Here is a 16,629-nt window from a genome sequence, read left to right as displayed (position 1 = left end):
TCAGGATCTCTTCGAGAACTCATATAAGAGACTACCAGCCTACCTCACCCAACCTCCATTTTTTTTTTGCATGTTCAGCCCGTTCTTCCTTTTGAGACCCTTGTGCATGTCAACTGATCAAGGGTGTTTCTGGACTGGATTCCCCCATTGCAGAAAGAACATCTTTGGGGCTTTGCGTAGATGGGTGGAACCCACCTGGAGAACTTTCTGGAAAGCAGCACTTAGGAACCAGAATAATTGCTGGAAATAAATTCCGGTAGGGAAACATTGTGTAGAGGCGTTTTACGCCCTTCTCACTCAAACTGGGATTCCTTAATGGGGATCTGGGCAGAAGTCCCCATCCATCTGCTTGAGGACAAGAGACCACTAGGCGATCCCAGGGCATTACCCTAAATCAGGGGTAGGCAACCTTGGCTCTTTTCTGACTCGTGGACTCCAACTACCAGAATTCCTGAGACAGCATGGCTCAGCTTGGAAACCTCTCCCTTTCCCCTCAGCATGGCTGACTCAGGAATTCTGGGAGTTGAAGTCCACGAGTCATAATAAAAGAACCAAGGTTGCCTACCCCTGCCCTAAATGAATTGGGAAGGAAAAGCAATGGATAACCATCCTTATGGCTAGATAGCCTCAGAGAAACAAAACTAGGATTCATTTAGCCAAAGGTTACGCTGCATCACTGGGGTAGATGGCCCACAGCCACCCATGTGGCTTATGCCTAAGGCAGGACTAGAACTCAGAATCTCCTGGCGATTGGCCCAAAGTCACTCATGAGGCTTTCATGCCTAAGGTGGGACTAGAGTTCACCGACTCGTTCCTAAACCAACATCTTAATTACTACCAGGGGTAGGCAACCCTCGTGGACTTCAACTCCCAGAATTCCTGAGCCAGCCATGCTGAGGGGAAAGGGAGAGGTTTCCAAGCTGAGCCATGCTGGCTCAGGAATTCTGGGAATTGAAGTCCGCAAGGGGGCCAAAGTTTGAAAACCCGATTTAGTGTATAGGGCAGGGGTAGGCAACCTTGGCTCTTTTTATGACTCGTGAACCTCAACTCCCAGAGTTCCTGAGCTAGCATGGCTCAGCTTGGAAACCTTTCCATTTCTCCTCAGCATGGCTGGCTCAGGAATTCTGGGAGTTGAAGTCCACGAGTCATAAAAGAGCCATAAGTTGCCTAAACCTGCCCTAGCTTTTGCAGCATTTTACAAAGCAGAAAAATATTTATAGAGGGAGAGAAAGGATGAGGTGGGGAGAATGTAATACTGTAGAGTCCCTAACTTAAAACCAGCGACCGTCTTGATGTTACGATGTTAAAAAAGTGACTTATGACCATTTTTCGTACCGAGGACCACTGCAGCATCCCCCCCCCGGTCACTTGATCAAAATTCGGACGCTTGGCAACTGGCTCATATTAATGACGGTTGCAGCGTCCCGGGATCCTGTGATGGCCCCCCCTTTTTGCGACCTTCTGACGAGCCAAGTCAATGAGGAAAACCAGATTCGCTTAAGAACCGTGTTCCTAATTTAACAACTGTGGTGGGAAAGGTCGCAAAATGTTGCAAAACTCACAAGCCTCACGTTAGCAACAGAAATTTGGGGCTCAATTGCGGTCGTTTTATCTACGAAAACCTATTTGCTAAAAGCCTCAATAAGCTGAGATAATTTTAACGGGGTGGGGGGGGAGGGGGAAAGAGGAGGTTTTTTAAAAAAAAAAAAACTACACAGCATTTGTGCAACCAGCTTCGTTAGAACAACTCAGCAAAATAAAATTCCGGTTTATTGTTGGACAATATTGTTTTCACACATACATCAAACAGGCCAAAAAGAAGAAAAAAAATTAACAGCAACTTCTTAAAAGACGAAAAGAAAAAAGAAAAACAAAAGGAAAAAAAAAACAAAAACCCTTTTTTAATCTTTGGCCTTGCCATCTCATACAAACCCCACTACTTTATGGTACAAGGTAAAAGTACATACACAAAAAAAAAAGTGTTGTTGGAATGCTCATCATAAAACGTTGGAAATTTTTTTTTTGCATTATTTTGTTTTCTTTTTTTTTTTACAAGGTGTCTCTTTTAATTTTTCTTCTCCTTTCGAGACAATGGGTTGTTGGGTTTTTTTTTTGGACACGGTCACACCACAAGTAAAGTCAGGAAATTTTTTTTGTCTTTTTTTTTGTTTCTTTCGTTTATAAGGAACAAAGCAAGGAAAAAAAACACACTTCAAAAGCCCCCACCCCCTCCCCTGCCCTTTTGGTCAATCGGAGATCGCGTTAAAAATGGCTGACCTCATCACAATATGTACAAAAATATAAAATGTAAATAAAAAATACAAACAAATTCTCGCTTTTAAAGTTACTTTTAAGAAAGCAAGCTGGGCCTTGAAGTCTCCGGTGGGGAGGGGAGAAGGGGGAATCACCCCCTCCCCGCCACGACGGGGGAAGGGAGGGAGATTTTCAGGGTGGGGCGGGTAGGGAAAGGGTTCAAGTTGGGGGGAAAAATGGCGGCTCTGTGCCGTACGGCTTTTACGGGGTTTGTTTGCTCTACTTTATGACGGTGACCGTTAGCAACAAGGGGACCTATTTTTTTGTTGTTGTCGTTGTTTTGTAACAGGAAGTTTTCAAAGGTGAAGTAGGTCACGCTGGCCTTTTTTTTAAAAAAAAAAAATTCCTCTTTTTTTAAGTTTTAAAAAAAAAGTTGTTTTATTATTCTACTCTCTTAATCGTCTTCGTCGGTTTTTTGCTTCTTCGGATCGACGTCGTCGTCCTGCAAAGGGCCACAGAAATCAAGATTAGGAAGGGAAATTTTCGCCAGTATAAAATGTCCTGTTCCGAGATTTATTTTTGTGCTCCTGAAATCGGTTTTCACGGCCAAGTCCATGCCTCCAACAGCAGAGAAACTCTTGTTGCTGAGGGTTGAGCTCTCTCTGTGTGTGTGTGTGTGTGTGTGTGTGTGTGTGTGAGTGATCTTTGTATTTTTTGCAGGCATTTCATGACCCAACTAACTTACATCATCAGCGCTTGGAGGAGGACTGTGGGATCTTTAATGCTGTCTGAATTTGGCGGTTTTCTTGCAGAGGTTTCGTGACCTAATTAGGCAACATCATCAGTGTTAGAAGAGTGTTGGTGGCGTTATTATGGTGATTCCTTTGTTAGCCTGTTGTTTACTATTGATTGTTGGTCTAACATTAATCTTGGGGGTCAGTCTCCAACTGCTTCCTAACACTGTAATTAATGTTCTCTAGTTGGGTTGTGAAATGTCTGCAAGAGAACCACCAAGCTCAGAGAGCACCAAGGACCCTAGTCCTCTTCCTCCTCCTAGCCCTGACGATGTTACCTACTTGGGCCACGAAATGTCTGCAAGAGAACCACCAAGCTCAGAGAGCCACAAGGATGCCCCATTTCCTATATCTTTCAGCAACAACAGCCTTCCTGATCCAACAGAACTCTTCAGAGAAGTACCAAGCGGTGCAGGAAAAGCATACTTAATCCTTTCATACACCCAACTGCTTTCCCATCCCATTTTCTTCCGTTATTTTTATTTTTATACAAGCCTCCCTGTGAGGGAATCAAGGCAGTTTCTAAATTTGGTAAATAAAAAATAAAATAAAAAAATAATTAAAAAAAAAACCTTGAGTAATGCCCTTTTTTTTCCAATCTGGGTCAGACTACATCCCCCATCTTCCTCAGCCACCCTGAGGTCCCTGCTTAGAATCCTCTGCGCTAAGAATTACAGCTTGGATTATCTTGTCAATTGCTCTGAAGATGCCTGGGAATGTCGGTTTGTGAAAGTGCCCTGGTACCTGAGAGACTCAGGTCAAAGACGAGAAACCTGAGCAAAGAAAAGGGCCATTTCAGACACTGGGCTCAGGATGATGGGTCTGGCCTAACAAGCAAGTGGCCCTTTTTGAGACGTAGGTGGGTGACTTCAAAAGACAAGATTGTGTGGGTTGAAATTAAGGCCATCTATGTCAGGGGTCTTCAAACCTGGCCCTTTTATGACTGGTGGACTTCAACTCCCAGAATTCCTCCGCCAGGCACACGTGCCTGGCGGAGGAATTCTGGGAGTTGAAGTCCACCAGTCATAAAAGGGCCAGGTTTGAAGACCCCTGGATCTATGTGAATGGCAGCAAGAATACTTTACGCACAAAAATGGAAAGACACTTTGGATTCCCACAACGGACAAAAGGCTGCAAAAGTTACCAGAGATGGCTTAATCGACTGCTTCGTTTCAAGAAAAGGGGACAATTAATTTTGTTTCTACTTGGAAACTACTCCTGGACTTTCCGCTTGAGAAAAATATGAAACTCCCGATACTGGGTTTTGCTGATTATTGGATAGAATAAGAGCTGGAAGGGACCTTAGAGGTCTTCTAGTCCAACCCGCTGCTCAAGCAGGAAACTCTATACCATTTCAGGTAAAATGGCTGTCCAGCCTCTTCTTAAAAACCTCCAGTGATGGAGCGCCCACGATTTCTGGTGGCAGGCTGTTCCACTGGTTGATGAGATAGGTTTGTTGTTATAGAAATGGCTAGTATACATTACTGGGTAAAAGTAAAACGTTGAGGTTTATGTTGCTATCTTATTCTACCTTTTACCCTACACTTTTTCCTCTTCCTCTTTTCCCATTATTTTCGTTTTTCTTTGTATTTCTGTATTTTATATTTCTGTATATTTTATATTTCTGTCTATTTGCTTTATAGTATATTTTGATAAAACTATTAAAAATTATCCCAAAGGAGCTTTTTCAAGGGGCAACTGGACTTTCTTGTTTTTCTTTGAAGACGTTTCGCTTCTCATTCCAGAAGCTTCTTCAGCTCTGACTGGATGGTGGGAATGGAAGGATTTATACTCCTTGCAGCCGGCCATTTGCATTCTTTTAGAGGGGCGTTGAGGCCACTTGGAAGTTTACCTCAGGGTCACCTGAGTGGGGCGAATGGATGTGGAGCCTTCTTGGACCTGCAGAAAAGGACCCCGTTGTAGACTGTAGACAGTCCTTTCAGCCGTTCCAAGAAGGCTCCACGCCCATTTGCACCGCTCAGGTGACCCTGAGGTAAACTTCCAAGTGGCCTCAACGACCCTCTAAAAGGCAAACGACCAGCAGTCTGCAAGGAGTATAAATCCTTCCATCCTCCACCATCCTGTCAGAGCTGAAGAAGCTTCTTGGATGCGAAGCAAAATGTCTTCCAAAGGAAAGTCCAGTTGCCTCCTGAAAAAGAATCTCCATAGATATTAGAAATTATGAACGTTTAAGAGACGGGGCCAAAACTGCTCCCCTCCTGCCCTTCTCTCCAAGGGTCCCTCACCTCATCGTCCTCAGCTGCCCGTTTGCCGGCCAGACCTTCAGCTTCGTCGTCTTCGTCGCCATCTTCCTCTTCGCCTAGAGAAGGAAGGACAGCTTGAGAAATGAACTCCTGGCGCACAGTTTCTTTACATCAGGGGTCTTCAAACTTGGCCCTCTTATGACTTGTGGACTTCAACTCCCAGAATTCCTCAGCCAGGCACGGCTGTTTTTTTTCTTCCTCTTACCTCCTCTAGTGGAGAGATTGCATAGGAAGGGATTACAAGAGAGTAAGCTATGCTGGCTGAGGAATTCTGGGAGTTGAAGTCCACAAGTCATAAAAGGGCCAAGTTTGAAGACCCCCGCTTTACATCCTTCCAGGCCGATTCCCCAAGATGGTGCCTTCAAAGCGGTCAGGGGTCCACCAGAAGAGACGGGTGGAATTTATCTAAACCAGCATCCCGTTTCCTGTCCGTAGGCCATACCAGATGCCTACAGGAAGTTGCAAAACATGAGGAAGAGAATCCAGTCATTCAGAAGACGGGAAGCAAACCCAGGAAGAAATGAGCTGCTTCTAGGGAAATGTAGAAACCAAGCAGGCTTTCAGATCTGCCAGCTGTGTATGTTTGTTATGTGTGTGCCAGACCCACAGCCAACCTTCCCCAGCTCTCTTCCTTTCCAAATACAGGTAGTCCTTGACTTACAACATTTCTGTCGCTAAGCTAGGTAGTTGCAAAGTGAACTTTGACCCCTTTACAACAATTCTTGCAGTTGTTAAGTTTGGGACACTGTGGTTCAAAAGCTGACCCTGGCTTTTGACTCAGCGTGTCGGAAGCTCGCAAAAGGGGATCCACGTGCCACACGCAGACGGGACGCTGCAACCGTCGTAAATACGAATCAGTTGCCAAGCGGCTGAGTTTTGATGACGTGACCACGGAGATGCTGCCACGGTCGTTAAAAAATGTGGAAAAAAAAAGTCATCGATCGCCCTTTTCACTGCCGTTGTCACTTAGAAAGGTCACTAAACAAACCGTCGTAAATCGAGGACCAACTGTAAAGGCAACCACGATTTTTTTTTTAAAAAAAGCACCTGCCAAATAGGTTTGTGCGGCGACAGGAAGCGCTGCTGAACACTCATCCATTAATTTCTACCATGCATGCAGTTGCTAATTAGTGCTCATTTTAATCCGATGCCAACGGCTAAAATCCTGTCAAGGACGTGGCTAAAAGTTAAGCTACTGAAGTGTTGGAAAAAACCTCCGGGGAGAAGAGAAGATTTCTTCGTGGGGAAGGCCGGCGGTGGGATGGAGGCCTTCCAAACGAGGTCACACAAGGCCCGGGGCAGCCAAGCGAGGGGCTGCCTTGCCCTCTGCCTCTCTTCTCCACCATAAGCCTCTCCGTAATGAAGGAGGGACGGAGGAGAGCCAGAACTCCTGCTAGTTTGGGCACAAGGTTTCCAATTATCCCGCTTCTGGATTCTCCCCATTTCCTCTCAAACTCTGAGAAGGGGAGAGGAGAGGAAATAGGAGAGAGAAAGATAGGAATGGCAGAGGAGAGAGAAGAGGGGTGAGAGAGGAGAAAGAGAGGAATGAGGAGGGAAAGAAGAGAAAAAGAAAGGGAGGGCAGAGAAACGAGAGAAGGGAAGAGGGGGAAGGAGAAAAAAGAGAAGAGGAAAGGAAAGAAGGGGAAAGAGGAAAAAAAAAAGAGGCATTGAACACAACTTGATTCAGGAAAGGATGGAAACAAACCAGAATCCAGGGACCACCCAATCTGATGGGAGAGGGAGACCTCCCCCCACCCCCAGAGTTTTCCAGCCAGAGCTGGGCGCTGGTAGTGGGGCAAGGGGGGGGGGGTTTGCTTTAAGGCTCTCGGATTTAAATAAATGGGCTCGCCTGACCCTTCCCAGAGAGGCCAATAATCTGGTTTAAGTGCCACTGGGATCTGAGTGAGATTAGGGTCACCTGAGAATAACTTTTTCACTCCCCCCCCACCTGCAAGATCAGCTTCTCCAATTTCGTGACACGCAAAGCCAATTGAGAGAGAGAGAGAGAGAGAAGAAAGGGGGAGGGAGGAGAGAGAAGGAGGAAAGGAAAGGAGAAGAGGGGGGGGCAGAGAGGGAGGAGGAAGGAAGGACCACCAGAGGTGGGGGAGACTGGCAGTGCAAGGCATCCCCCCATGGCTTCTGGGATCCATTCACACACACACACACCCCCGCCCTCCATCAGCAGGCAGGGTGTATCCAGGCAACCATCCCCACCCGGCAACAGATACTGGAAAACAACAGCCGGGATGCCAGTGGATTTATTGGGGGGGGGAGCCCTCAATGGGAGCCAGCCGCTGTCTTAAGTCCTGGCAGAGTTGCCTCGACGGGCAGGCGGCAGGTTTCGTTCAGCAGGTCTGGCAGCTGGCATTTCATGGGCGCCTTCCAGCTGGCACGGGACTCAGGGCAGGGCAGCTAAGCCCAGGGAGAGTGCCCGTCCCAAGGCAACTGCGGGTCATTCGAAGCGCCAAAAGCGTTTGCAGCTCCCCAGTCCGTGGCGTCGACGAACGAGTCCGTGCAAAACACAGGGCGTCGACTTACGAACGGTTCGCTTAGAGGCCGTTCGAAATTGCAATGGCACCGGGGTTCGACCCTTGCAGCCATCCCCTTGGTGTGTTTGTGTGTGTGTGTGTGTGTGTGTGTGTATGTGTGTGTAACTTTGGCGACCTTCCGACAATCAAAAGTCACTTAACAACCAAGTTTGCTGGCTTAAGAACTGCAGTGATTCACTTAACAACTTTTGTGGTTAACTGGGGGCGAAATTCACTTAACGGACGTTTCACTTCGCAACAGCAAACTGCGGGAAAGTCCGACAATTATGGCCGACCCCAAAAGCAGGTGTTTCCCCCCCCCCTCCGAGATGCACCAGCCCAAGGATAGCAAATTACAGAGGCTGCACCTTGTGCCATGCAAAAATGGACCTGCATTTATCTTCCGGGCAAAAATTCTGCCAAGCTATCAATTACAAGAAATCCGTGCTTAGTGACCATTCAGTTACAGCGGCCCTAAAAAATAAAAAAAGACTTATGACTTCCCCCCCCCCTTATGGTTATTGCAGCATCCCCGTGGCCAAAACTCAAGACGCTGGACAAATTGGCTCGTATTTACGACGGTCGCAGGGTCCCAGGGGTGGGGGAGGGTCACGTGATCCCCTTTGGCGACATTCTGACAAGCAAAGTCAATGGGGGAATCCGGGATTCGCTTAACAGCCGTTAGTAGCTGAAAGACCGCAGGGGTTTTTAACTTAGCGACAGCGGCGAGGAAAGTCGTAAGACGGGGCAAAGCTCCCTTAGCAACAGAAACGTCGAGCTCAATTGTGGTCGTTAAGCTGAGGACTGCTTGGAATAGCTCTCACCCAGCCTTCCCTAAGACACAAAGGAGAGCTTTCGAGGTGTTGGGGCCCATTTGCAAAAGCCCATCCAGTAAAGCTGGGCTGAAGTCTCTTTTCCAGACTACTGAGATATTATTATTATTAGTAGTAGTAGTAGTAGTAGTAGTAGTAGTAGTAGTAGTAGTAGTAGTAGTAGTAGTGGTGGTGGTGGTAGTTGGAAAGGACCTTGGAGATCATAAAAATAATAAGTTGGAAATGACCTTGGAGGTCATCTAGTCCAACCCCCTGCTCAGGCAGGAAACCCTATACCATTTCAGACAAAATGGCTGTCCAGTCTCTTCTTAAAAACTTCCAGCTGTTCCTCTATTTAACACCGATTGCCTTCGCTCCTGAATGGCTACTTGGTTCGAATGGGGTGTTTCCCATTTTGCATTTTGTTGATCTTAACTGTATATACTTTTATTTGCACTGTGTTTTTAACGGGTTTTATGGAAAACTGCCCAGACAGGTTTGGCTATTGGGTGGGTTTTTATTTTTATTTTTTTGTTGTTGTATTTTTTTTAAAAAAAAATCTAATAAATATTCCACAAGTTCAACTCCAACAGAAGCTCCAGAATGGGTTCTCCTCAGTCCCGGAAGTCAAACAGTATGGGAAAAAAAAGGAAGGAAATAGGAGAAAGGAGTATTAGGAATGTTCAGGTGGGATTAATATGCATCAGCAAAATATTTTTCTGCACATTCTTGGTTGGAATGCAACCCATCTGGTTTGAAAGAATAGAATAGAATAATAACTTGATTTATCTCTTTGAAGGTACATTAATTGGCGTATGTTAAAATGGAATTTCGCTGCAACGTATGCCGATTAATGTACCTTCAGAGTGACAATCAAGTTATAATTCTATTCTATTATTATTCTAAGAGATTAAGAGTAGTCTCAAACCTACCAGCTGAGATGAGAGTTGGGAGAAAAGGTTAAAAACAAATCCCAGACCTTTAGAAGGCGGCACCATTTAAGTGAACGGTTGGTTGCTTTTAATTCCTTCCCCCCACATCCCCAAAAAAGGTTGTACCTGGAGACTTCTGTGAATTCCAGATCTTGGCACCCGTTTTTGCAAATGCACACAATCCTATTTAGATGTTTTTCCTCCTGCTGAGATCACCCAGACGAACTTTCGACTCGTTTCATCGTGCTCTATGCAAAAGGGCCACTAGGGGGAGCCAGCCCCCCTCCACGCTTTCAATCCTAGCAAGCTCAGCCTAACCTTCTCCAACGCGGTGCCCTCCGTGCAGGTGGACTGACATTTCCCCAGAGACCAAAAAAAATAATAATTTACCGTCGCCTTCTTCCTCATCCTCCTCCTCGTCGCCAACCTCTTCCTCTTCGTCGTCTACCTCGTTGTCCGCCTCCTGTTCCCCGTTTTCCTCGTTCTCCTTTGCGGAAATGAAGCACACTTAAAAATAAAAATAAACGGGGAGCCCATCAAACACCCCCAACCCCATCATTTCACCAAACTGGCCCTTACAGATCCGGCAGAACTACGGCCCGTAAGGAAACCATCTCTGTCGGAAGTCCTACAGCTGTGACAAAAGAGCTGTCATCTACAGGGCAGTTTACGGGGGAAAAAAGGGGGGGGGGAGAAATGAGGAAACGGGTAAACTTTGCTAAGGGACCCCACCCTCACTTGAAGTGTCTATTAAGACACCTGCCTGTTGCACTGCAACTGTTGTTTGCGGTAGCCAAACACCTATTTCAGGTCTGTACACCAGGGGTGGAAAAACAGGGTGCCCTTTTATGACTTGTGGACTTTTAACTCCCAGAATTCCTGAGCCAGCTCTGCTGGCTCAGGAATTCTGGGAGTTGGAAGTCCACAAGTCATAAAAGGGCCAGGGTTCCCCATCACTGCTCTACACACCATTAGCTAGCTGGCTGGGGAATCCTGGGAGTTGGAAGTCCACACATCTTCAAGTGGTGAAAGTTAAGAAACACTAATTTACGCTCCCTATATAAAATACTTGAAAATATGGACTGGTGTTCCTCCCTTATACCAGAAGAACTAGTGTCCTGGGTTCACAACACCACTCTGAACCAGAGTTCAGAATCGCAGAATGAAAGTGGGAAGGGAAGGGACCTTGGAGGTCTTCTAGTCCACCCCGTTCAAGCAGGAAGCTCTAGAGTACCATATTCCAGAGAAGTGGCTGTCCACTCTCTTCTTAAAAGCCTCCAGTGATAAAGTACCCACACTTTCTGATGGCGGCAAGTCCTTCCACTGGTTAATTGTGGTTAACTGCCAGGAAACTTCCTCCTTAGTTCTAGGTTGCTTCTCTCCTTGACTAGTTTCCACCTTCGGAGAATAGCTTGATCTCTCCCCTCTTCTTTGGGGCAGCCCCTCAAATACTGGAAGACTGCTATCACGTCACCCCTAGTCCTTCTTTTCACTAGACTAGAATTAACCAAGCAGAATTGCTGTGGTTTGCAGAAACCTGCTAATTGAGATTAAACTCCAATGGCTTAAGCTTCCACAGGGGCTGGCTTCCAGCCTGAACTGGCCAGCTTATATCAACCATATCTGAGCGGGTTGTGTGAATGTGGCCGGAGGAGTGATCGCTCACGAGCAGGACCAGGAAGTTTTAAAAAATGAGCCCATGCAAACTTTCTTCTACTTAGGAAATTTCAATCAGGGTTCGCCGGCTCTTCCTACCGCCCCCCCCCGGCCTCCAATTTCATGCTAGCTGAGATACTTACGGCATTGCCGTTGGCGGGGGCATCCTTGCCGTTTTCTGTCTCTTCCACAACTTCCTTTTTTTCTTTCAAATCCTTAAAAGGGGGGAAAAGAAAAAGAAACGGGGCGTGACTCACCAGGATTCCAGCCTTCCCCACCACGACAGATTGGTGCAAATCCCTAGGCAGGAGATACGGCTAACCTCCCTCCCGGAAAGTTTTGGTGGTGGTGGTGGGGGAAAAAAAGTAAACACAACCCGGTCAACACAACTACTGTGTAGGAGTTGTTAAGGCTCTTTGTGGGGCCCTCCACTTCCTTCAATCACAGCAAAAGAGATTAACCAGACTCAAAACCGTTCGGAGGCGAAGGGAGTTTGCAATGCATTTTATTTTTAAAGGGGTCTCCTCTATCTCTCCCCGTCTGCTCCCTACAAACGAGGGTGCAACTCCTTGGCAAGGCACAACTCTCCTCCACCACCACCACACCAAAACCCTTGCATTGTTGTGTCTTGGCGTGTTCCGAGCTGCAAAGGCGAAGAAGGAGCCCTGGTATAAAAACAATTCTGCAGACACAACCCCTGGCTTGCCTGCAAGGGGAAAAACAACAACTGTGCAGGGGCGGACTTAGCAACTGGCTATCTTATCTTTGTCTTCGCCATTCTCCATGAAGCTCAGCCTTAACAGGCAAATAAAGAAGCCCCTTTATTATTAGACAAGCGTTCGTGCGGCGGGCATCGGGACAAACCCAATTAACACGTCAGCCCACGTTTCCCCCCCAAAAAAAAACAGCCCACGGATGTGCCTCAAAAAACTGCAGCCGGAAGTGGGATCCGAGGATCAGGAATTTCCTTTTTAAAACTCAACTGCCAGCCCACCCCATCTACTCTTTAAAAGAAAAAAAAAAGTACAGGTAATTCTGAACATGCAACAGGCACCGGAAAAAAATGCGACCAATGACCGTTTTTTTCGCTCTAATTTCCTTTGCAGCAGCCCCGCGATCCAAATTCAGGTGCTTGGCAACCGGTTCACACTTAACGACCGTTTTTGCTGTGCCCCAAAGTCACGTGATCCCTTTTTGATAAGCAAAATCGGTGAGGAGCCCAGATTCCTTTAACAACCACGCTCCTCACTTACCAAACTGCAGGGATTCACTGCACAACTGGGGCCAGATATGTTGTAAAATGGGGGCAAAGCTGCACTTTAGCCTCACTTAACGAAATTTTGGGAGGGGCTCAATTGTGGTCATTAAGTCGAGGACTACCTGCAGCTTCTAGCTTTCCTGCCCATAGGGTTGTTGCAAAAGCTGGCTTGATCTGTGGCAATCTGTCCCGTGCACTTTCCAGATCTCTCTTCTAAAAGGCAAAAACTCTTTGTGCGGTAGGAAAGCCCCAGCCAAATTCATGGGAAAAAACGACCCAGTTTCCTAAATTTGCTTCCTCCCAAATAAATTTGCTTCCTCCCAAGCTGAGGCTGCTTTCTTTGCAAAAGCCAGGAAAAGTGGCTGCTGTCGCTGCCTCCAATGCCATTTCAAGAACACAAGCACAATTTTCCCCCCTTTTCCCTAGACAGTGTCTCGGAGAGAAAAATCACCCACCACAGCCTCCAGCTTACAAGCAACAACACGTTTGAAGTCCAATGTTTACGTCTTTGACACATCCCGATAAGGCTGCCTTGTAATTATAAGCCCCGGCAAAAGCTGTTTACTGCTTCAAGGCCAGCCACAACACAGGGCAAGGGGATGATCCTAAAGATGCCATCTAGGCAAGGCATTATTAGCAAAAGCACACATTAAAACGAAGCCGAGGTCCGGCATTGGCATTATGTATCTCTCGGAGACGCATGTTTTATTCATGGCCCCATCAATACAGAAGAACGCCACTGACTAACAGGGAGAGAATATGGGCAATAAAGCAGAAGCCATAATAAGGCAAACAGGCACACGTACACACACACAGCTCCACTACCACTGCAGCTTTTTAGCCCAAAACCACACACTGCCAAGCGCATTGATGCACCCTTGATTAATTCCAAGCTTTCTTAAGTGCTTCTCTCCCTAATTCTTAATCAGGCTGAGAGTGTGTGGTTGTTTTTTTTTGGATTTTCAAAAGCCCATTAAAAAAAAAGAAAAAAACAAGCTTGCAGTAACAACATCCTCCTTCCTGCAGGGGGCGCGCAAGAGCTTGCAACTCTTCTCCCCCGCCCCCTCTCCCCGCGGCAATCAAGGCCATGCGCTCTGGGCCAATTCAAACCTACGCGCCACACTTGGCGCCACTTCGATTGGCCAGCCGGCCCCAACCTCCCAAAGTACGCCGGGACGCGTAGTCTTTTCCCGAGCGGGAGAGCGCAGCCGAGGAAATGGGAAGCGGCCGGGGGAGCGAACTACGACTCCCAAGAGGCGCCGCGCGGGCGGGCGGAGGGACCGGAGAAGGCGAAAAGCAAGAGAAAGCGGCACGTGGTGGTGGTGGTGATGGGGGGGGGCCGGCTTTGGCTTGCCGCTCGCTCGCTGTTTACTGCGGCCGCAGACAGCCGGGGGCGGCGCTGGAGAGAAGGGCCGCCGCCCGCCTGGGAAATCAATCTCAAGCTTTCCCCACCCCCCCCTCTCCGCATTTTAATGCCCAGATGCCGGGAGCGGGAGGGAAAGCAGTGCCAAGGCTTTTCCCCAGGACTGGATATAGGGTGTGTGTGTGTGTGGGGGGGGTTAATCCTCCCTCCCCTACGAGGTTTCCCCCGGGGGAGCCCCGCGATTTCCCCGCCGAAATCCCCGCGCGAGATCCCCCCCTTTCCTTCCGCAGCTTGCACCCGCTTTCAAGCCCCGCAGGTTGCAACCTGCCCCAAAGGTGACCCTTTGCAGGAACAAAAGCCCCCCCCCCACGCCGCCCCGTCTAGGCTCCGGGGCGGGATCTTTTGATAAAGCGCCTTCTTCCTCCTCCTCCCCCCCCCACTCTCACACCCGGTCCAGGTCAATCCCCGCGTGGGAGAACGGCCGATCGGCGTCGGGGAGGGGGCTCCCGGCAAGCCCCTTCCCACCAGGCAAAGGGCCGGAATTGCGCTGCCCACCGCCCTTTTTTCTCCGGGCAACCCCCGAGGCTGGCGAGCCGGCGACTCCCTCCCTCCCCCCCACCCACCCCCGGCACCCAACAACGACGGCGGCTACATTGTATCCACCGCCCGCGGGAAAGGGGGGGCCGGAGCCCGCCTTCCTTTCCCCCCTCCCCACCGTCTGCCTTTCGGGGAGGGAGCCCCCCCCCCGAAAAAAAAACGCCGGGCAGCATCGCCCGCTTGGCTCCGCGCAGTCCGGATGCCCGCCCGCCCGTCCTTTCCTCCAACCCTCCATCGGGACGCGCGAGTTCCGCCGGGCAGCTTCAATCCGCCTTCCGACGTCTCCTCTCCAACCCCCCCGTCGGAGCGGCTTGCCTCTTCAAGGGGGGGGAAGGGAAGCAAGCGGGGTTAGGGCCATCCGGAGTTCAAGAGGGAGGGCGCCCCAACTTTCGGGAGGGGGATTTCCCCCACCCGGAGGGCTCCAAACACTCGCCCCCCCCTTCTCTCTCCGTTTCCCCCTTCGATACCGATTCAGCCCCTCGGAGCCCGTCGGGCTTGGGCTGCCTTTCGGCGGGAGGGGGATTTTGCCGGCATAGGACGGAGGGGGCGACGGGGCGAGCCGAGCCTTCGGTCCAGGAAGGTGCCGGGAGGCCGCCGCGACGCGCTCCGCCTGCTGGAAACAAAAGAAGCGCGATGCTGGACGGCACCAAGCCGGGGTTGCCGGATCCGACGCCCGGGGAAAAAGCTCGAGTGCCTTCCTAAGGGGCTTCTCTCACCCCCCACCCCCCCATGCCAAAACCGCTTCCGATTTTCTCTCTCTCTCTCCCGGCAAGAGGCGGGGGTGTCGCGAAGTTGTTTCCGCGCAATTAGCCCGAGCCAATTAGTGCTAACGAGGGGGCGCGCGCAAGACACGCACAACTTGCCCCACACCCGCCGAAGAGGGCAAGCGGGAAGGGGAGCCGCGCTCGGGATCAGGTGCGGAGCCGGACGGCCGGGAATAATAAGGAAGGCATCTCGCCAAGCCGGCGCCTTCAATCGCGCCCGCCGGTCGCCTTTTGCCCGGCTCCTCCGGGCCAACTTCTCGCCTTTTTCTTCCCGCGGGGCCCTTGAAGTTCGCCGCGCCGTCTGTAAAAGCCCCGCGCCGTCTTTCGACGGACAGCGCTTCCACCACCAGCAAAGCTCCCTTCCGAGCCTGGCCAAACCGGAGGGGAAAAAAGCCCGCGACGGCACGCGAAACGACCTGCCTGCCCACTTCCTCAGGCGTTCCGGGCGCCCCCACGGGGGCGAAACTCCCTTTCCCCCCCACCCCGACCCACGCAAGGATGCCAGGCCGTCGGGGCAAGAAAGCCGGGCAGCGGCGCAAGAGCCGAGCCGATCGCAAACAAAGGAAGGAAGAAGCCCGAGCGGAGGAGACACCGGTGCACGCCTTTGCCGGAGAAGCCAAAGCGCCAAGGAGCGGATTCTCACACACACGCATATACGAGCCTACACGGATTTCCACGGGGCGGGAAGAGTGCACCGAGGGGTGCAAAAAAAAAAGCAAAACACAACACAACAACAACAACAAGAAGAAGAAGAAGCCGATCCGGACGTTCCGCCCAGGCTTACCTTAGTGGAGATCTCGGAGCTGGTATCCACGGCTGTGTCTGACATGGCTGGAACGGAGGAGTTGTTGTTTGTGCGGAGGAAAAAGCCCGCGACTTGTACAAAAGGGAGCCCCGAAGACGGACAGATCCGAGGGCGCGTACGCCGCGTGGGTTGCAAGGCGGGGGGGGAGGAAGGTGTTGCAAAACGCGGAGGGAGGGGGAGGCGGAGGAGCAAACGGCGACGGAGGAGGAGGAGGAGGAAGAAGAGACGGATGAAGAGCGAAACCCCCGCGACGATTAAAAAAAAACGCGCAAGCCGGACAGCCGGGTCAGGAACAATGCAAAGATGGCTTTGGATTGCCAGTGGAGGGCTCACGCGGTGCCGCCGCCTTTAATATAGACCAGTGGGCGGAGCGCGCACTCCCTTCGCCGGCCCCGATTGGGCGGCCCGGGAGAAGCCGCCCGCGCCCATTGGCCGAGCGGCCGAACAATGGGCAAGGCTGCTGACGAGCCGTCGGGGAGGGGGGGCCGCGCAAAGAGGGGAGGCGCGGAGGCGGCTTTTGCAAAAACACCCGCGCGCAAGAGGGAGGCGCTTGCAAAGGCCGCGCAGTCGGAGGGTGGAGAGGAAGGGGGGGGTTGCACTCAC

General features: G+C 50.2%; 1 protein-coding gene across 2 annotated transcripts; it reads right to left on the bottom strand.

Moving 5' to 3' along the window:
- Positions 1-1,748: 1,748 nt before the first annotated feature.
- PTMA (prothymosin alpha) lies at positions 1,749-16,362 on the bottom strand. 2 transcript variants are annotated; one of them, XM_081329832.1, is made up of 5 exons: positions 16,006-16,362; positions 11,383-11,454; positions 9,974-10,067; positions 5,294-5,367; positions 1,749-2,755 (listed from the first exon to the last, which is right to left on the bottom strand). In XM_081329832.1, the coding sequence occupies exons 1-5, from the start codon at positions 16,048-16,050 to the stop codon at positions 2,708-2,710; spliced, it is 333 nt and encodes a 110-aa protein (XP_081185958.1). In that variant the 5' UTR covers positions 16,051-16,362; the 3' UTR covers positions 1,749-2,707. The 2 variants fall into 2 exon arrangements, with proteins under 2 accessions (XP_081185958.1, XP_081185959.1); XM_081329833.1 differs by having other exon boundaries at positions 9,974-10,070; positions 16,006-16,354.
- Between the last annotated feature and the right edge of the window lie 267 nt (positions 16,363-16,629).

The sequence above is a fragment of the Vipera berus genome (genome assembly GCF_964194415.1).
Source record: "Vipera berus genome assembly, chromosome: 5".
NCBI lineage: Eukaryota > Metazoa > Chordata > Lepidosauria > Squamata > Viperidae > Vipera > Vipera berus.
This window is presented reverse-complemented; position numbering and strand designations above follow the sequence as displayed.

Excerpts from the sequence above, each read along its gene's own strand:
- PTMA (XM_081329833.1), bottom strand. The coding sequence starts at position 16,050 with ATGTCAGACACAGCCGTGGATACCAGCTCCGAGATCTCCACTAAG. Across the intron at positions 10,071-11,382 it reads CCCCCGCCAACGGCAATGCC|GAGAACGAGGAAAACGGGGA; the intron begins GTAAGTATCTCA and ends ATTTCCGCAAAG. Across the intron at positions 5,368-9,973 it reads GGATGAGGAAGAAGGCGACG|GCGAAGAGGAAGATGGCGAC; the intron begins GTAAATTATTAT and ends TTCCTTCTCTAG.